Source organism: Saprolegnia diclina (assembly GCF_000281045.1).
Source record: "Saprolegnia diclina VS20 unplaced genomic scaffold supercont1.49, whole genome shotgun sequence".
Lineage (NCBI taxonomy): Eukaryota > Oomycota > Saprolegniomycetes > Saprolegniales > Saprolegniaceae > Saprolegnia > Saprolegnia diclina.
In genome coordinates, this window is record NW_008246116.1 from 460,272 (window position 1) to 475,999 (window position 15,728).

Below are 15,728 nucleotides of genomic sequence, written 5' to 3' on the forward strand. Positions count from 1 at the left end.
TTCCCCCTCAATCCTGAGCCCCGACCAAGCGCCCTGGGCTTGACGTACCGGCCAAACCTCACGAGCGCTTTAGGAAGTCCACCCTCTGTCATTGGCGAGACTCTGCTTGACCGTCACCGTCATGTACGCAATGTTGCTGAAGAGCGAGCTCAGAATGTAGAGAAGCCCGCCGACGAGGAACCCGACGCGGAGGTATTTCTTGACAAAGCGTGTCCACGCATCGCGCTTGGCCAATACCAACACGGCGCTCGAGTCACCGGACGCAGCCGACGCTTTGGCGACCACGGCTTTGGTTTCCAGATACGCAGGGGTCGACGAGTGCGGCAGCAACAACGCCTCGGGCGTGCGGCGATACCCGAGGTTGTCGTCGCTGAGCACGCGCCATAGCGTGAGCTCAAAGATGTAAAACCGCCCGGCCCACGCGAACGGGAGAAGGCCACACATGATGGCGCTAATGTAGTCGATCGTGTAGTAGCCCGACACGCTGCCGTGGTCCTGGAAAAAGGTCGTCGCGGCGCCATGCAAGAGCACAGTAGGAAACCCGTGTCCTTGCGGCGTCGTGGGCTCCTTGAGCAATTTGGCCAGACCAATGCCGAACAGCACCATGGCGCCGTGGATGCAGACAATAGTGATCACACGGCTAAAGTAGCCAATCTGGATCGAGCCGCTCGAGCAGAGCACGCCAATGTCCATGTGAAAGTAGTGACACTCGCGGCCAATTGAGGACCCAAGCGTCGGTGGACTCGCAAGGTCGAGCAACGCGACAAGCACAAAGGTGGCTGCGCTCGTCAAAATGGTCACGCGCCGCGTGTTTGGACCTGACAGATGCACGAGGACTTCGTTGAGCACGTACGACAGCCAGAGCGTCTCCCCGGCGAGCACCGTCGACTCGAGGAACGGTCGCGTCGCGTCGACAAAGCGCGTCGACAAATGGTTGGCTTGCGGCTCCAAGTAGATGGGGACGGTGGCGAGGCAGACAATGGCGGTGGCGGATCGGACCAACAGAATCGGGCGCCCGACCCAGACGGTGCTGGCAATGCGGTTGAACATGAACCAGTTGAGGCCCGCGTGGTGTCGCGTCAGCGTTAGAGCCAGCGAGACGCCAAAGAGGACCATGCAAAGGCCGGCGCTCACGTACCAGGCGAGACCCCACATGTAGTTGGCGAGGCTGCCGCTGACGTCGAGCGGATTTGCGAGCTGCGTCGCCGGTGTATACTTGTACGAGAGAAGACGCAGCGTCTGGACGTCGCCCTCAAATGCCACTGCTTCGCGCTGACCAAGTGCCCACTCAAAGAGACTCATCCACCCAAGCAGCGTCCACGCCGGGCTCGTCATATCCAGAAGCGGTTGAGTCATCACCGACGTGTTGGCCGTCAGTGATGTCCGCACAAACTGCATCGTGGAGAGGTTGAGGGCGGTGACGCTATCGGTGAGCGATGACGATGGCGACGCGAGTTGGAGCTGGCGAAACGCGCGGAGGGACGCAGCGAGGGACGTTGTGCAGAGGCTGGCGTCCGTAGCCGGAAGCGCCAAACTGCTGCACAGCGATCCCGTGGCCAACGCGAGGTCATTTGCTGAGAGCTGGGCCAACGCAAAAATCGAATTGGCCGATGCCCACTGCACGCTGAACGGCAGCTGACCCGCGCACGTGTCGTCAAAGCCAAACGAGCGCTGGATAAAGTCGTAGGGTTCGCCGTCCGCGCACACGGGGCTCCCGCCGTAAAACAAAAAAGTGGGGTTCTGCCACTGGGGTGGCGTCGGGCGCAGATCCACCGCACCAATGCTCGCGACGGCCGCCGCCAATGACGCACTAGTCGTTGTCTGAAGCGTCAGCAGCGCGATGAAAGCTTCGGCAGCGGCCGTGAGTGCGGGAGGAGGCGGCATGAGCTTGAGGTCGACCGAGCCGAGTTCACCGAGCTGGTGGTGCAGCGCCGTGTTGGCGTGGTTGAGCGGATACGGGAGGTTGTACATTTCAATCGCATTTGGGAGCGTGTAGCCAAACCAGAGCGGGCTGTTGAGCACCAAACTCTGGTTCGGACCAAAGTAAAAGTTGCCCATGTCATTCTCAAACGACGCGTACATCGAGTGGGTCGTCCACAGCGCGTACCGGTCCACGGGCGTGATGCTCTTGATCGTCACACGCGTCGTCATCCCCAGCGCATTCTCAATCCCAATCGATTCCGTCAAACCGGTTTGGCGGATCGTGCTCCACTGCAGCTCAAAGTATTCGAGTTGATGGGCCTTCCAAAACGCCACTTCGTCGTCGACGGGCACCCACGCATGCGACAGCATGTACTGCACCCAGGGGTAGCCGCCCGGCGATCGGACGAGCGCGCTCACAATCAAGTTGTTGAAGAAGCCTCGGTAGATTGGCACCCAAGAGCCAAAATCAATGTTGCGCCCGACAGCCTCGAGGTACACGGCGGCGTTCGCCTTGTCGTTGGCGACACATCGTGCTTGGCGCTTATGCGAATGACCGAGCTCCCAGCGCTGCTGCAAGTCGACCCAGCAGTACTGCGTCATCATGTGCGTCACCTCGGTCGCAAAGAGCTCGCGAAGACTCGCAATCGCCTTGTCCATGGCCGTGAGCTCGGCGTACAGCACCAAACGCGGGTACGCTTCGTAGATGTCGAGTGCCATGGCCGAGCTGTCATAGAGTGTCGGCGGAGCAAACGCCGGGTTGAGGAGCTCGAACGACGTCGCGTTGAGCGCGAGGCGGCTGTTGAAGAAGTCGATGATCGCGTTTTGCATGCCACTTACGACAAAGTCGGGCCAGAACAAGTCGTTGGCGAGGTACGTGGACATGACGTACATGATGCCGATGCTCAGACCGACTGTAAAGAGCACGTAGCTGAAGCCAAGGGCGTTGAGCCACTTTGGGTAGTGCTGGGCGTCGCTTGTGGGCCGATACGGCGTTGGACGAAGCCACGCTAAGAGAACCGACATGACGATAATTGCTCGTCGCTGCTCCCGCCTTTTGTGCCCTTTGCCGTCTGTAGGTTTCAGCCACAAGCGGTTTTTGTTGGCCGACGAGGCGCGCGACCAAAACTGCTGGCAACAACACTTCAAGTGCCAGCGCGACAAAGACATATTTTACTCACGTTAATCCGTCCCATAAACTAGCTAATATAGTGTAGTAGTACTAGCGTGAACGATATTATGGAGGGTTTAGGGTTACTATGGCATCGCTTGTATGTTGCATACAAACCTCAAGTTTGAACGACATTTCAAGGACGGTATCGTCGTAGTTGGTCCTTTCGTTTCTGTTGGGAAGCTCTCGGCTTCGTTTAAAATCGTTGGCAGTTTAGTGCATCAAGTGCTACGCGAAGGTACAGCGTTGCTACGAAGACGTTCAATTTCCCAAGAAATGTCATTTTCCTAAGGAAGAGCTCTCTTTACGTAGCATTTTGCATTTCGACGCGACGACGAACCTCCTCCATACGCTACTATTACCTTCTTTCTCTAGTATTTGGAGCCGACTTGCAACAAATAGTGTCAACACAGCATCTTTAACTTACAACGCGTGCTGGAATGCACGTGATCCGGGCGCGATTATCTACCATAATTGCATCTGGTCGGGTTGACGTACCGGTATCCTGCCGTACCGTACAGCGAGTATCATCACCCTATGCGCCGACCCCAGCTGCCGACCCTTGGTGTGCACGCTAACTCATTCCCCCTCAATCCTGAGCCCCGACCAAGCGCCCTGGGCTTGACGTACCGGCCAAACCTCACGAGCGCATTAGGAAGTCCACCCTCTTGACTATACAATTGCATGTTCATAACTCATTTCAACAACAGCGAGTATCATCAAGGACGGCAAGGGCGTTGACAGTACAGTACTACTACCTGAACGAGGGCGATACCACCCGCATCGCACCGTCTCTAACGGGTACGAGGCGTGTGCAAGGACATGCGCTGCACAGCATCCAACGGGTGGTCCCAGCGTGACTTTGCCAACACTCCTCACTTTGCACTTTCCGATGGCTTCAACACCCAAACCCCACCTCTTGGACGTATTTGTCTATGGTCCAAATGAGACGCCGCCGCTGCGTTTCCTCGCGGGCTTCCCGTACTTTGTGCTGACCATCGCCCACGTCCAGCTCGGGCATTTTGTGTGGCTGCATGGCATGGGCTTCACCGGCTGCGTGATTTACACGCTTCTCTCGTTTGGCACGATTGTGCTCGATGGCCTCGCGAACCCGAGCCTCGGGAAGAACCTCCAGACGCTCCGCTGCAACGGATTCTCGGATACGCTGACCGCGACGCGCATGGCGCTCAACTTGATCTCGAACGTCGTCATGACGTGGCTCGTCTTCCAAGAGCTTTGCGGACCCGAGGCAGTTGCGTCGACCTTGCAATTTGAGTCGTACTCGACATTTACGGTCGCCGCGATCGCGGCCAACATTGGTTTGACCGAAGTGCTCTTCTATTTTGCGCACAAATGCCTCCACGAGGTGCTGCCACGTATCCATTTGATGCACCACTGCTGCTTTGAACCGACGCACTCGACCAACTTTATCTTTGACCCGATCGACTTTGCGTTTGAGCTCGGGATGCCAACGGCGTTCTTGTTTGTCAACCATTTCGTCCTCTGGCAGCAAGACCACGTTGTGCTCCTCGTCTCGTATATGATTGTACAACAGTACTACGCGTTGGACCACAGCGATTTCCTGCAGCTGCACCATTTCAAGCACCACGCCCGCCTCGACGACATGTACACGGCGTACATCAAGTACCGCAACCCAAGCGACCTCAAGTTGGAAGCCGTGCGCACGATCATGCAGCGCCCGGCCAAACATGCCTAGTTGGCGTGGAGAGTATGTCTTTTGAATCGAGAAAAATGTTGTTTTGTGGTCATTTCGTGCGAATACAAGCGCCACGAAACAATGATTCCAACTTGACGGGCACATACCCAAGCCACCAACAACAGCAAGAACAATACCACCACAAGCGTCGACAAGGCAACGTGGGTCGTTCCACTGTGCAGGAGCCGCATGACGGTGCCCGAGCAGCTCGAACTTCGTCTTTGGCTTCTCTGGCCAGCTTTTCCCGCGCTTCGTGCGCCATCCGCCACTTAACCGAGTGGACACAATGAGACCTGTTGACAGTATTATTTCGTTGAGAAGGCTTTACTTTAGTAGACATCCTCCCTCAACGAGCAATGCAAATGCATTCCTTTGTCCTTCAACAACACCAATATAGCCCCCTCCACTGTACAGATTGCAGAACCAGACTCCGTCTGCTTGTCGACGTGAACATACATGGGCGCATGAGGACGCCTCACCAGAGCATCTAGGAGCTGTAGATTTGTGCTGGTAGGAATAGATACGAAGCGCACTCAGGACGCCGCCAAATTTCTTTGTCCGTTCGATGCGCAGGCAATGTTCTTGCCGGCGCATCGAATACCCAAGCAAATTTCGAGGTGTGTGAATTGACTGGTGCGAGGGCCTGCTCCAAGGTATATATCACTACATTGCTCCATGATGTGTAAACCGCTGGCTTCGATGCTATCACCACCACCGTGCGTTTTGCGTATATTTGGCGGCAAGAAAAGGGATTACGGATTTGTTGATGGCCTTTCTTCTTCAATCACCCGTCAACGCTCACTTTGCACTTTGCCGTATCGTCGCACGATGGTCCCCAACGGCAGCATTCGCCCGATCGACCCGCCGACGACCGAGAAGACGCCCACGTTGTCTCTTGACGCTGGCATCTTGGAGTGTGTCGTGTACGCGCCCGATGCGACGCCGCCCTTGGCTTTTCTCGCGGGGTTTCCGTACTTTGTGCTAACTGTGGCGACGATCCAGATCGGACATTTTGTGCTGCTCAACAACGGGATGGGCTTTACGGGGTGTCTCCTCTACGCACTCATGTCCATGCTGCTCGCGGCGCTTGACGGGCTCGTGAACCCGAGTCTTGGCAAGAACGTTCGGACGCTGCGCGCCAACGGCTTCTCCGATCGCTACACGCTGCAGATGATGACGCTCAACTTGCTCTCGAACATTCTCATGACATGGCTCGTCTTCCAAGAACTATGCGGCCCGGACGCTGTCAACGCGACCTTGCAATTTGCGTCGTACTCGACGTTGACGGTCGCGGCGATTACGGCCAACTTGGCAATGACCGAAGTTGTCTTCTACTTCGCACACAAGTGCCTCCACGAGGTGATCCCGCACGTGCATTTGATGCACCACTGCGTCTTTGCACCGACGCACTCGTCCAACTTTATCTTCGACCCGCGCGACTTTGCGTTCGAGCTCGGGCTCCCGACGGCGTTCTTGCTTCTCAACCATTTCGTGCTCTGGCGCCAAGACCACGTTGTGCTCCTCGTCTCGTACATGTTTGTACAGAACTTTTACGCGCTCGACCACAGCGATTTCCTCCAGCTCTACCACTTCAAGCACCACACCCGCCTCGACGACGTCTACACGGTCTACGTCAAGTACCGCAACAACTCCAATCGCGAGGCCGTCCACAAGATCATCAAGCGGGCGACCAAGGTCGCGTAGGCGGTACGAAGCCGATACTATAATATGGCACGCCGAGAGGACGTTATAAGTATGTAATATTCACCACGCTGTATCGCGATCTAGTCACTTCTACCTTATGACGTCTACCTTGTGGCTGGTGTTCCAACGACCAACCCTACCCCCACCACAAAAATGGACAAACCATGTCCATGCGCGGCCGTGAGAGGTTGCTGCATGCCGGCCAGCAAAGGACACTGTCAACAAGCCGAGTCGAATATAAACAACGACCCAGTAGTAGCCAGTTCTTAGTGGCGTGCGGAGGCCATCCCACGGTCCATTCCCTGTCACTGTCACAGCGATATCTGATCGGCGCAAGCTGGAATTCGAACTCGCGCTGCAAAGCCATCCGACCACGATCCAGCTCTCAATGTCCCACGTCGAACGCTGGCGTCACTCGAATGCATCGTCTACGTGCCGTCGTCACGACGACACACCTCTCTCTTCCATAGTACTATTACACTAAACTGTCGATGCACATTGGGTGCACGAGCTTGAGCTTGGTGTGTGGTGACCTTTACAGCAGGATTATTTCGTTTACGAGCGACCCGTCCTCGAGACTACACACACAGAAATACGCGTCAACACACCATTGTTTGTCGATATAAATTGATACAAGCAAATAGTAAATACACGTTACATCTCGTAGATGGCGTCGACGACGGCCGCGTGCTTTTGCAGCACCCGCGACCGCTTGAGCTTGAGCGTCGGCGTGAGCTCGTCGCCAGCGACGCTAAAGTCGTTGTCGAGGATCGCATACTTGGCAATGTAGTGGCCAAACGAAAAGAGCTGGCTCGTGGTCTTGTTGACGTCGGCAAGCCGGTCGTCCAAGTACGCTTGCACGTTTGGGCACCGCTTGGCATCATGGACGCTGCGTGCGCGGGAGCCAAGGACGCTGCACATTTCCCGCACGTCGTCTTCGAGCGTCGGCGTCGGGCGGCCCTCTTCGTCCAAGAGCACCTACACAAGGGTTAGGGTCCAGCGTAGGCCACCATTTTGTTGTACTTTGAGTGTAAAGAGCGCTAGCAAAAATTCGCGCTGCTCGCCAATGACCATGACGTTGGAGAGCAGGGGGATCTCGGCCTTGAGAATGTTCTCAAGCGCGACCGGCGATATCCGCTCGCCACCGGCGGTCCGAATCGTCTCGGGAATCGACCCCGTGATCGTAGCAAAGCCGTCTTCGTCGATGACGGCCGTGTCGCCCGAGTAGAGCCAGCCCTCCTCGTCAATCGCGTCCTTGGTCTCTTGGTCGCGCTTGAGGTAGCCCATCATGACGTGCCGGCCGCGGAAGAGCAGCTCGTGTGTCTCCTTCTTGACGCGCATCTCGGTGCCGAGGAGAGGGCGACCGACCGAGCCTAATGTAGATACGTTTATGATAAAAATGGTCGAGAGACGTCGTACCCATCTTCCAGCAGTGCAGCACGTTCATGGTGGCCAAGCCGCCCGTCTCGGTTTGCCCGAAGAACTCCATGATGGGGATGTCAAGCCCACCGTAAAACTCGAGCGTCTCGGACCGGAGTGGCGCCGACGTGACGGAGAACGTCTTGCAGCTACATCCGGTGCTCAATAACTTGCGCAGGATACTATGCAGTCGTACCGGTCGAGGCCCAACGAGGCCTTGACGCGCGACAGCACGAGCTTCTCTGCAATCCCGACACCGCAGGGCGGGCCGCCGTGTTGGCCGTACTGCGAGATACGGGTCTTCTTGATCGCCCGCGACGTAGCAAAATGCACGAGCTGCTTCTTGAGGCCACGCGATTTGCCGTGCAAGTCGCGCATCTTGATGGCCATCTTGTCCCAGACGTACGGGACACCGCAGAAGCGCGTCGGGCGAATCTCCTTGATGGTCTTGCCGAGGCCGCCCCGCAGCGCATCCTTGGGTGCAAAGTGAACCTCGTAGCCAATGACGAGCGGCAAGATGATGTCGTTGAGCTGCGGTGTAATGTGCGCCAATGGCAAGTACGACACGAGCACGTCGCGGTTGCTCAGACGCGTGTGGTAGTCGCGGTCGATGCTACGTAACCGTCGCGGTTAGGGTCGTGCAGAAAACCGCCAGTCTAAGAGACGTGTCTACCTCTTGTCCATGCACCACGCATTGAAACAGAAGTTGTCGTGCGAGATCATGACACCCTTTGGGAGACCGGATGTGCCGCTCGTGTAGACCAACGCGGCGCAGTGGCCCGGCTCGACGCTCTCCATGCGGCGCTTGAGCGTACCGCGCGTAATGTCGTCGCCCAGGATCGCGAATGCGTCCCAGCCGTACACAGGAATCGGCGACCGGAGATTCGTGGGCACACGCTTGCCCCAGAGCACGAGCGCCATGAGCCGCGGCAAATACGGCTTCATCGCGATGAGCTTTTCGAGTTGCGCGACGCTGTCGCAAACCACGATGCGCGCTTCCGAGTGGCCGCAGATGTACTGGCAGAGGTCGTTGGTCGTGCCGAGGTAGATCCCTACGCATCTCGATACGTTGGTGCCAACTCGGCACGGGATCGAGGCATACCGGCGGCCGCAGCGCCCGCCATGATGGTGCCCATGTACGCAATAAGCCACTCGGACGAGTTGGCCCCGCAAATACCGACAACTTCGTGCGGCTGGAGCCCGATGCGGATAAGACTCTTGGTAAACTCTTGGGCCTGCGTGTAGTATTGACGCCATGTCAGCGAGTACCTAGTGCATTTGGTTTCCATCGCTGCAGCACAGTGGAAGATGTGAACGCACCACGTGTCCTTGCGCTTCTCGTGCAGCGCTTTTTGGTACCCGTACCGCTTGACGGTTCGCTGGAAGAGCGAAATGAGCGTGCTCGACGGCGGCATCTTGTCGTGCGGGAGGCGGCTCGTGTTGGGACGGATCGCAACCGTTTGGTTGAGCCGCGTCGTCTAGCCTTTCGGTTAGGATGCCGCGAAGGCGCGCCATTGCACGTACCACATAAGCCGAGGAAGACACCATCGCGTTCGTGTCACTCGTCGCCGGATGATCCCGTTATGACGCTCAGACCAGGACGCGGCTGGCGCGATGTAACACATGGTCCTTCCGGGGGGCCCCAGTTACACCACCGCAACTCAGTTTGCACTTGGGCCATGCGTTTCAAACCCACAGCGTCCTCAACAGTTTCTCAACAGCCGATTCAAGTCCGTCTCGTCGCTGCTTGGGCACAGGATGGCAGCGCGAAGGGGCCGTAAAGCCCGAGTACAGGTCGAGGTAGGCAGCTGCGAGGTCGTCGCCGTGGACCACTACGGACACGAGGAACCCATCATTCGAGAAATGGCGCCCACGAGTACCCAAGTCCCCGAATACACTGCACGTGATGTCTTTTCTCCCAAACGCCAGCAGCGGTCGACGGTGCGATCAGACCATTCGAATCTGCTCTTGCTACTTTAGGCAGTGAGTCACGACGACACGTGCGGACGATGATATTCGATGACCGGACTACGTGATAGTCGATGTTCAACTGGCGTACGACGCTGTCGCTGCAAGCACCCAAGCGCTTCCATCGCCATCCAGCCGACGAACGCACTGATGAGCTTGCGCATGCGACCAAGCTACTGGACCACGTTTCTTGCGTCGGAATCCTCCTTCTCGCCAACGAGTAGCAACCAAAGTCGTCCTGCCACGCCCGACGATATGAGACAAAAATGATATATGACCCAATGATAGAGACAGTATGGATAAAGATTGGTGGTAGGGCCAAAACGATTGGGGAAGGGGGACCCGTTGACGCACGCGGCGCACGTCCAGCAGAAGGCATCGGGCGGCGCGGTGACGCTGCGTCGAGACCCACCACCGTGTCAAGAAATGCAGAGCACTTGCCCTCGTTCTTTCGTCGCATGTCGCAGGCAGTCGCACGACGATCGCTCGTAACGATGGGTGCGCCCTGTTGCTCACGCTAGTCCTGCGGAGCAGTCCTACGGTACTCTCAAAGGAGCGGTTGACGCGCCGAGCTGCGAGTCAGTGTCGTGGTGTCCCAAGCGCGGTGCAGAAGCGACGGATACGCGCTCGTTTATAGCGCCGAACGTTTCTGTGTTGATCGCAGCGCATCGCAGTCTCGTCAAGCCACTCTTTTTTAGACGCATTTACTATTTAACAGCACCGATAGATAGATAGTCGGTCCACGCGCACATGGACGCGGTCGGTTGCGAAATACGTGTGTCGCTCGGCAACTGCAACGACTCGACAACCTCCAAACCCGCAAACATGAAATGGGACCACGCCCACCATGCCGCCGTGTCTTTGGGCCGACGCCATTGTCCTAGCTCAGTGCATGATTACAGCTGGCATTGACCGTTTGCCATTGCGGGTGTTGTCGGCTGCTTGGCTCTTGCTGCACAGGTTGCAAACCTGCACTTGATACACAGCGGGGGATGGGCTATACCTGGCTATACCCGAACCCTACAATGCGGCACCTCGCGCTAAAATCTCCAAACCCGGCCGTCAAAGCCCGAACATGCGTCGTCTACCCGTCGCAACACCGCGCTTTGCACCATCTCCTGTCGTTCGGCCATCGCGTACGAGCATGGTGCACCTATGCCTCGGCTTGGCAGCGACCGCACCACCTGACCCCACACTGTGCTGCGTTGCAGTTCGAAAGACGCTACACGTTCGCTCCGTTGGCACTTGGCTCGCAGTCACCACGTCGCTCTATGCCCTCTGTGGTGATCCTTCTTGGGACTGGTACAACCTCCGGATCCCTGCCCCTACCCGGTAGCTCTACCGAAGGACGACTTCTGCAAGCCGCAACGGCCTACTTGCTGCACCACATTCTGCACGTTTGGCAACACGAGCTCTGTCAATACTTTCATATTCAATATACCCCTAGTCAGTACTAGACGACTCTAGTCCGTGGCATCTTCTTCCATGTGCATTGAATGCCCGTGGACAAAATCCATTGACAGCAACCCTACACCGTATTCCGTGTTTCCTTGCCGACATTTGGACTTCCGACACGCAAGTCGCGTCAATTCGTCGTTGTACGCATCCGCCGCACGACATATAGTATATCCTCCACAACACTGCTTCTCTCCCCTCTCTCCAGTGCTCTTGCATTCTCCTTCATGGCCGTCGTACTGTCGTATTTCGCTGCCTCCGTCGCCATCACGTTATACCCGACACTTTGCATCTCCGTACCGTTGGTTTCCCAACCGACTCTTTCCGTCAATATTGTCGGGTAGGAAAGCCCGTGCCCGGTAAAGCCGGTATTAAAATAGCTTGCTATTTGTATGCAATTCAGCAAGAAATGGACTCCGTAATTGCACCAGTCATTACAAGAGCCAATGTCCCTCGCCCGAGTCTACGCCGACGCCTGCGAGTCGCGGCCGCGCGAGTACTGGGACTACGACAACCTCTCGGTGGCCTGGGGCGACCAGGACGCGTACGAGGTCTCGCGCAAGATCGGCCGCGGCAAGTACTCGGAGGTGTTCCAGGGCGTGGCCGTCGCCAACGACAAGCCGTGCGTCATCAAGATCCTCAAGCCCGTCAAGAAGAAGAAGATCAAGCGCGAGATCAAGATTCTGCAAAACCTCACCGGCGGGACCAACATTGTCCAGCTCCTCGACGTCGTCCGCGACCCGCAGTCCAAGACGCCGTCGCTCATCACCGAGCACATCAACAACCACGACTTCAAGACGCTGTACCCGACGTTGACGGACTTTGACATTCGCTACTATATCTTTGAGCTGCTCAAGGCGCTCGACTTTTGCCATGCGAATGGCATCATGCACCGCGACGTCAAGCCCCACAATGTAATGATTGACCACGAGAAGCGCCAGCTCCGCTTGATCGACTTTGGCCTTGCCGAGTTTTACCACCCGCACCGCGAGTACAACGTCCGCGTCGCGTCGCGCTACTACAAGGGCCCGGAGCTCCTTGTCGACATGCAAGAGTACGACTACTCGCTCGACATGTGGAGCGTCGGCTGCGTCCTCGCCGGCATGATCTTCAAGAAGGACCCGTTCTTCCACGGCAACGACAACTACGACCAGCTCGTCAAGATCGCCAAGGTCCGCGGTACGGAAGACCTCTTCGAGTACCTCTCGACATACGACCTCGAGCTCGACCCGCAGTACGATGGCATCCTTGGCACGCACTCGAAGAAGCCGTGGGAGAAGTTTATCACGGCCGACAACAAGCACCTCGTGACGCCGGAAGCACTCGACTTCCTCGAGAGCCTCCTCCAGTACGACCACCAGAAGCGCCCGACCGCCAAGGAGGCGATGGCCCACCCGTTCTTCCAGATCATTCGCGACCACCACGACGCGCAGCAAAAGGCCTAAGCCACAACGGCCACTGGCAAGATTCACTTAGATATACACAAACAAGCTGTAGCATTGTTCCCCATAGCGTTGCCTCGCTACGGCAGCTAGTGCCACGGCAGCTACGGATATCTCGTGGGCAGTCACTTGCTAGTGCAAGCAAACCGCGCCCCTCTCAAGCTCGTGAAAGTCCATGTTGGACAACACGTCCAAGGCCACTGACCCGACCTTACGAACGTCGGCGTACACATCGGATATGGTACCTCGATGGGCTACGGGTCGCCACTCGTTTATCGAACGCCCGTTGCTCGACGGGCGATTGGCAAACAGTGCTGTAGAGATCACTGTGGCGCAGAGAACGCAGCCTCCATCAAGCGCGGAAGATGGGCGTCGAATTGGAGTAATCACAGTCCAGATGCGCCTTGCTTGGATCGGTCCAGGATCGTCGAACGTTCAAAAGAGAGGGATTGGCGCTAGCTACAGACCCGCGAGCACCATGACGGGGCTGCGCACGGCTGCTGTGTAGGCCGTTGAGACGACGTCGACGGAGAGTCGCATCGAGGGCCTCGGCTACATGGCGTCCATGCGCCCCTTGCGCAAGGACACTCGTTGGTCCAAGCTTTGGCTTCCACGCGAAATTTCAACCCGCCTGTCCGCTTCAAGTTTGGATCTTTGTAAATGCACGTTTCCCACGTTTTGTACACCAATTTCACGATTCACGCAATAGAAGAAACCCGTACATTTTGTTTCACACGGCATTTCACACGGTGTGTTGCCGGGCAACCGTTCACCAAAGGGCAAACTCGCGCATCGGATGGGGTAGAAAGGCCGCCTCAGCGTCAAAGTAGCTTGGACTTTGTATGGGACTCAGATCTGAGAACCACGGACCTTCCTGGGTTCAACCAGCTGGCCACCGAAACGACGACGGCGCCGGCTGCCGTCCATGGAGCTGCTCACTTTGGCTTTTGCTCCTCACAAGCACGACACATAGGATGCTGCCGTACGGCTCGGGCACCCAAGGTACGCCACCTCTTCTTGCCCGATCGGTCCGCTCACGTAGCTCGTAGAACTCAAGCACATTCGCATTGCGCGGTCGTCGAGCGCGTCCGACGTCTCGTGGAAGCACGTGGCAGTTGGCGCGACCGTGGCCGTCGCCACGCTTGGGTACGCTGCCACGATGCATTCGATGGTGAGCAACCAAGCGGCGGCGCTGGACGCGCTCCACGCGCAGATGCTGGCCATGAGCAGCGTCAAGTCGCCCAAGCACGCTGCGCCGGTGCCAGCGATTGAGACGCTGCCGCACAAGTACGCAGTGGAGAACGTGACGCCGCGCAAGACGCAGGACCTCCGTGGCACGTGCTGGGACTTTGCGACCATCTCCGTGCTCGAGTACTCGTACCGTCAGCAAGGCATTGCGCGCGGGTGGCTCGCGCCCGACGAGTACGTCTCGCTCTCCGAGCAAGCGTACGGCGCCGACCTGCTCCAGCTGTGCACGACCAAGGACAAGTCCAAGTGCTACTTGACAGCAACGCAAAACACCACCGAAGGCGGCTTCATCGAGGAGTTTGCGCTCGTCAGCAACGACGTGGCGGTCTTCCCGGACGCGATCTGCCCGTACACGCCGTGGCCGGGCAACGACACGGTCTGCCCGGGCTTGACCGACGCGGCCCGCGCGTCCAACCCGCTCAAGGCGACCGTCAACGGCCTCAAGGAGTACTTTGACGTCCAGGACATCAAGGCGGCCTTGTTCCGTGAAAAGCGGTAGGATCGATTGCCGTCTCTGTAATTGCAAAGACTCATCGCGGTCGATAGCGCGCTGGGCTTTAGCACGACGATGGCGGAGATCACGCGCTACATCCCGTGCGTCGGCGAGCTCACCAAGGACCCGCGCTGTGACGTGGCGTCGCCGCTGTGCACCTTGTGTCCGCCGGGTATCCCGACCACGTGCTGCGTCACGACAACGGGCGGCGAAGACTACAACATGGACGGCGAGTTCACGTCCCACTACGGTATGGAGGCCGAGGGTGGCCACGCCATGACGATTGTCGGCTACAACGACGAGTACACGACCAAGGACGGCTACACGGGCGGCTACATCCTCAAGAACTCGTGGTGGGACGGCGTTGACCCGCCGCTTGGCCCGGTCCACGCCCGTGGCAGCCACAGCATCCGCTATTTTTTGCAGGTACCTCGTACCCTAAACCTACCCTAGCCCTCACCACGTTTTTCTAGGAAATCTCCGAGTTTGAAGAGCGCTTCAACTGCCCCAACAGCGCCAACCCGGCCAACTGGTACCAGTGCCAAGGTCGCGTCGGTGTCATCCACGCCGACGCAGACGCGGGTGTCATTCGCGCGCCAATCAATGCGTCGCTTGTCGCTTTTGACGAGTGCTTGAGCGAGGACACGCGCCGTGACGCGGCGTCGTCCTTCTCGCCGCTGCATTTGAGCTGCACCAACGATGCGCTCTGCAAGGCGAACGCGACGTACTTTGTGCGCAACAGCACGGCGGTCGGCGACGGCTTCCAGACGTTCTGCTTCTTCGAGTATGTTCGCGACGGCAACTCGAGCGACGTGTGTTTGCCGGCGATGCTCCCGACCGACCTCGCGCACGCATTTGCGCCCATCGAAGCGGAGGCGTATGTCAACAACCCGGACGTGTGCGGCTTTTACTTTTACCCATACGCCAAGCAGCGCGCGGGCGCGGCCCTCGGCTGGGAAGTGAGCGCCGACGACCTCGACGTGACGTGGGCACCGCAGTCGTATGCGGCCAACGCGCACAAGTTTCCGACCCTCGACTACACGCTGGTACAACGTTAGTTGTTGCTACGGTGGATCTCATGCTGTATGGTGATGATAATTAGGTGCGGCAGTCGACCAAGGTGCAAAAGACGGCGCCGGTGCTGGGCCCGATTCCCGTCTACGTTGCGCGCGACGAGCTCTAAGCGGTAGT

General features: G+C 57.7%; 6 protein-coding genes across 7 annotated transcripts; 4 read left to right on the forward strand and 2 right to left on the reverse strand.

The window, feature by feature from the left end:
* Positions 1-69: 69 nt before the first annotated feature.
* SDRG_12474 (hypothetical protein) lies at positions 70-3,007 on the reverse strand (the record flags this gene model as incomplete). The annotated part of the gene is made up of 1 exon (XM_008618545.1): positions 70-3,007. Exon 1 carries the CDS (start codon positions 2,944-2,946, stop codon positions 70-72), a length of 2,877 nt encoding a protein of 958 aa, XP_008616767.1. The 5' UTR covers positions 2,947-3,007.
* A 953-nt stretch (positions 3,008-3,960) lies between these two features.
* SDRG_12475 (hypothetical protein) lies at positions 3,961-4,860 on the forward strand. Its single transcript, XM_008618546.1, has one exon. It carries the CDS (start codon positions 3,984-3,986, stop codon positions 4,806-4,808), a length of 825 nt encoding a protein of 274 aa, XP_008616768.1. The 5' UTR covers positions 3,961-3,983; the 3' UTR covers positions 4,809-4,860.
* Positions 4,861-5,627: 767 nt separating this feature from the next.
* Positions 5,628-6,591, forward strand: SDRG_12476 (hypothetical protein). The gene has a single exon (XM_008618547.1). It carries the CDS (start codon positions 5,637-5,639, stop codon positions 6,510-6,512), a length of 876 nt encoding a protein of 291 aa, XP_008616769.1. The 5' UTR covers positions 5,628-5,636; the 3' UTR covers positions 6,513-6,591.
* A 332-nt stretch (positions 6,592-6,923) lies between these two features.
* Positions 6,924-9,703, reverse strand: SDRG_12477. Of its 2 annotated transcripts, XM_008618548.1 has the most exons (9): positions 9,456-9,703; positions 9,252-9,409; positions 9,034-9,200; positions 8,605-8,983; positions 8,128-8,544; positions 7,932-8,080; positions 7,536-7,885; positions 7,147-7,490; positions 6,924-7,090 (listed from the first exon to the last, which is right to left on the reverse strand). In XM_008618548.1, exons 1-8 carry the CDS (start codon positions 9,477-9,479, stop codon positions 7,167-7,169), a joined length of 1,968 nt encoding a protein of 655 aa, XP_008616770.1. In that variant the 5' UTR covers positions 9,480-9,703; the 3' UTR covers positions 6,924-7,090; positions 7,147-7,166. The 2 variants fall into 2 exon arrangements, with proteins under 2 accessions (XP_008616770.1, XP_008616771.1); XM_008618549.1 differs by lacking the exon at positions 6,924-7,090 and having other exon boundaries at positions 7,106-7,490.
* Positions 9,704-11,775: 2,072 nt separating this feature from the next.
* Positions 11,776-12,866, forward strand: SDRG_12478 (CMGC/CK2 protein kinase). The gene has a single exon (XM_008618550.1). It carries the CDS (start codon positions 11,801-11,803, stop codon positions 12,797-12,799), a length of 999 nt encoding a protein of 332 aa, XP_008616772.1. The 5' UTR covers positions 11,776-11,800; the 3' UTR covers positions 12,800-12,866.
* A 714-nt stretch (positions 12,867-13,580) lies between these two features.
* On the forward strand, positions 13,581-15,728 carry SDRG_12479 (hypothetical protein). The gene is made up of 5 exons (XM_008618551.1): positions 13,581-13,798; positions 13,846-14,539; positions 14,591-14,963; positions 15,011-15,583; positions 15,640-15,728. The coding sequence occupies exons 1-5, from the start codon at positions 13,639-13,641 to the stop codon at positions 15,718-15,720; spliced, it is 1,881 nt and encodes a 626-aa protein (XP_008616773.1). The 5' UTR covers positions 13,581-13,638; the 3' UTR covers positions 15,721-15,728.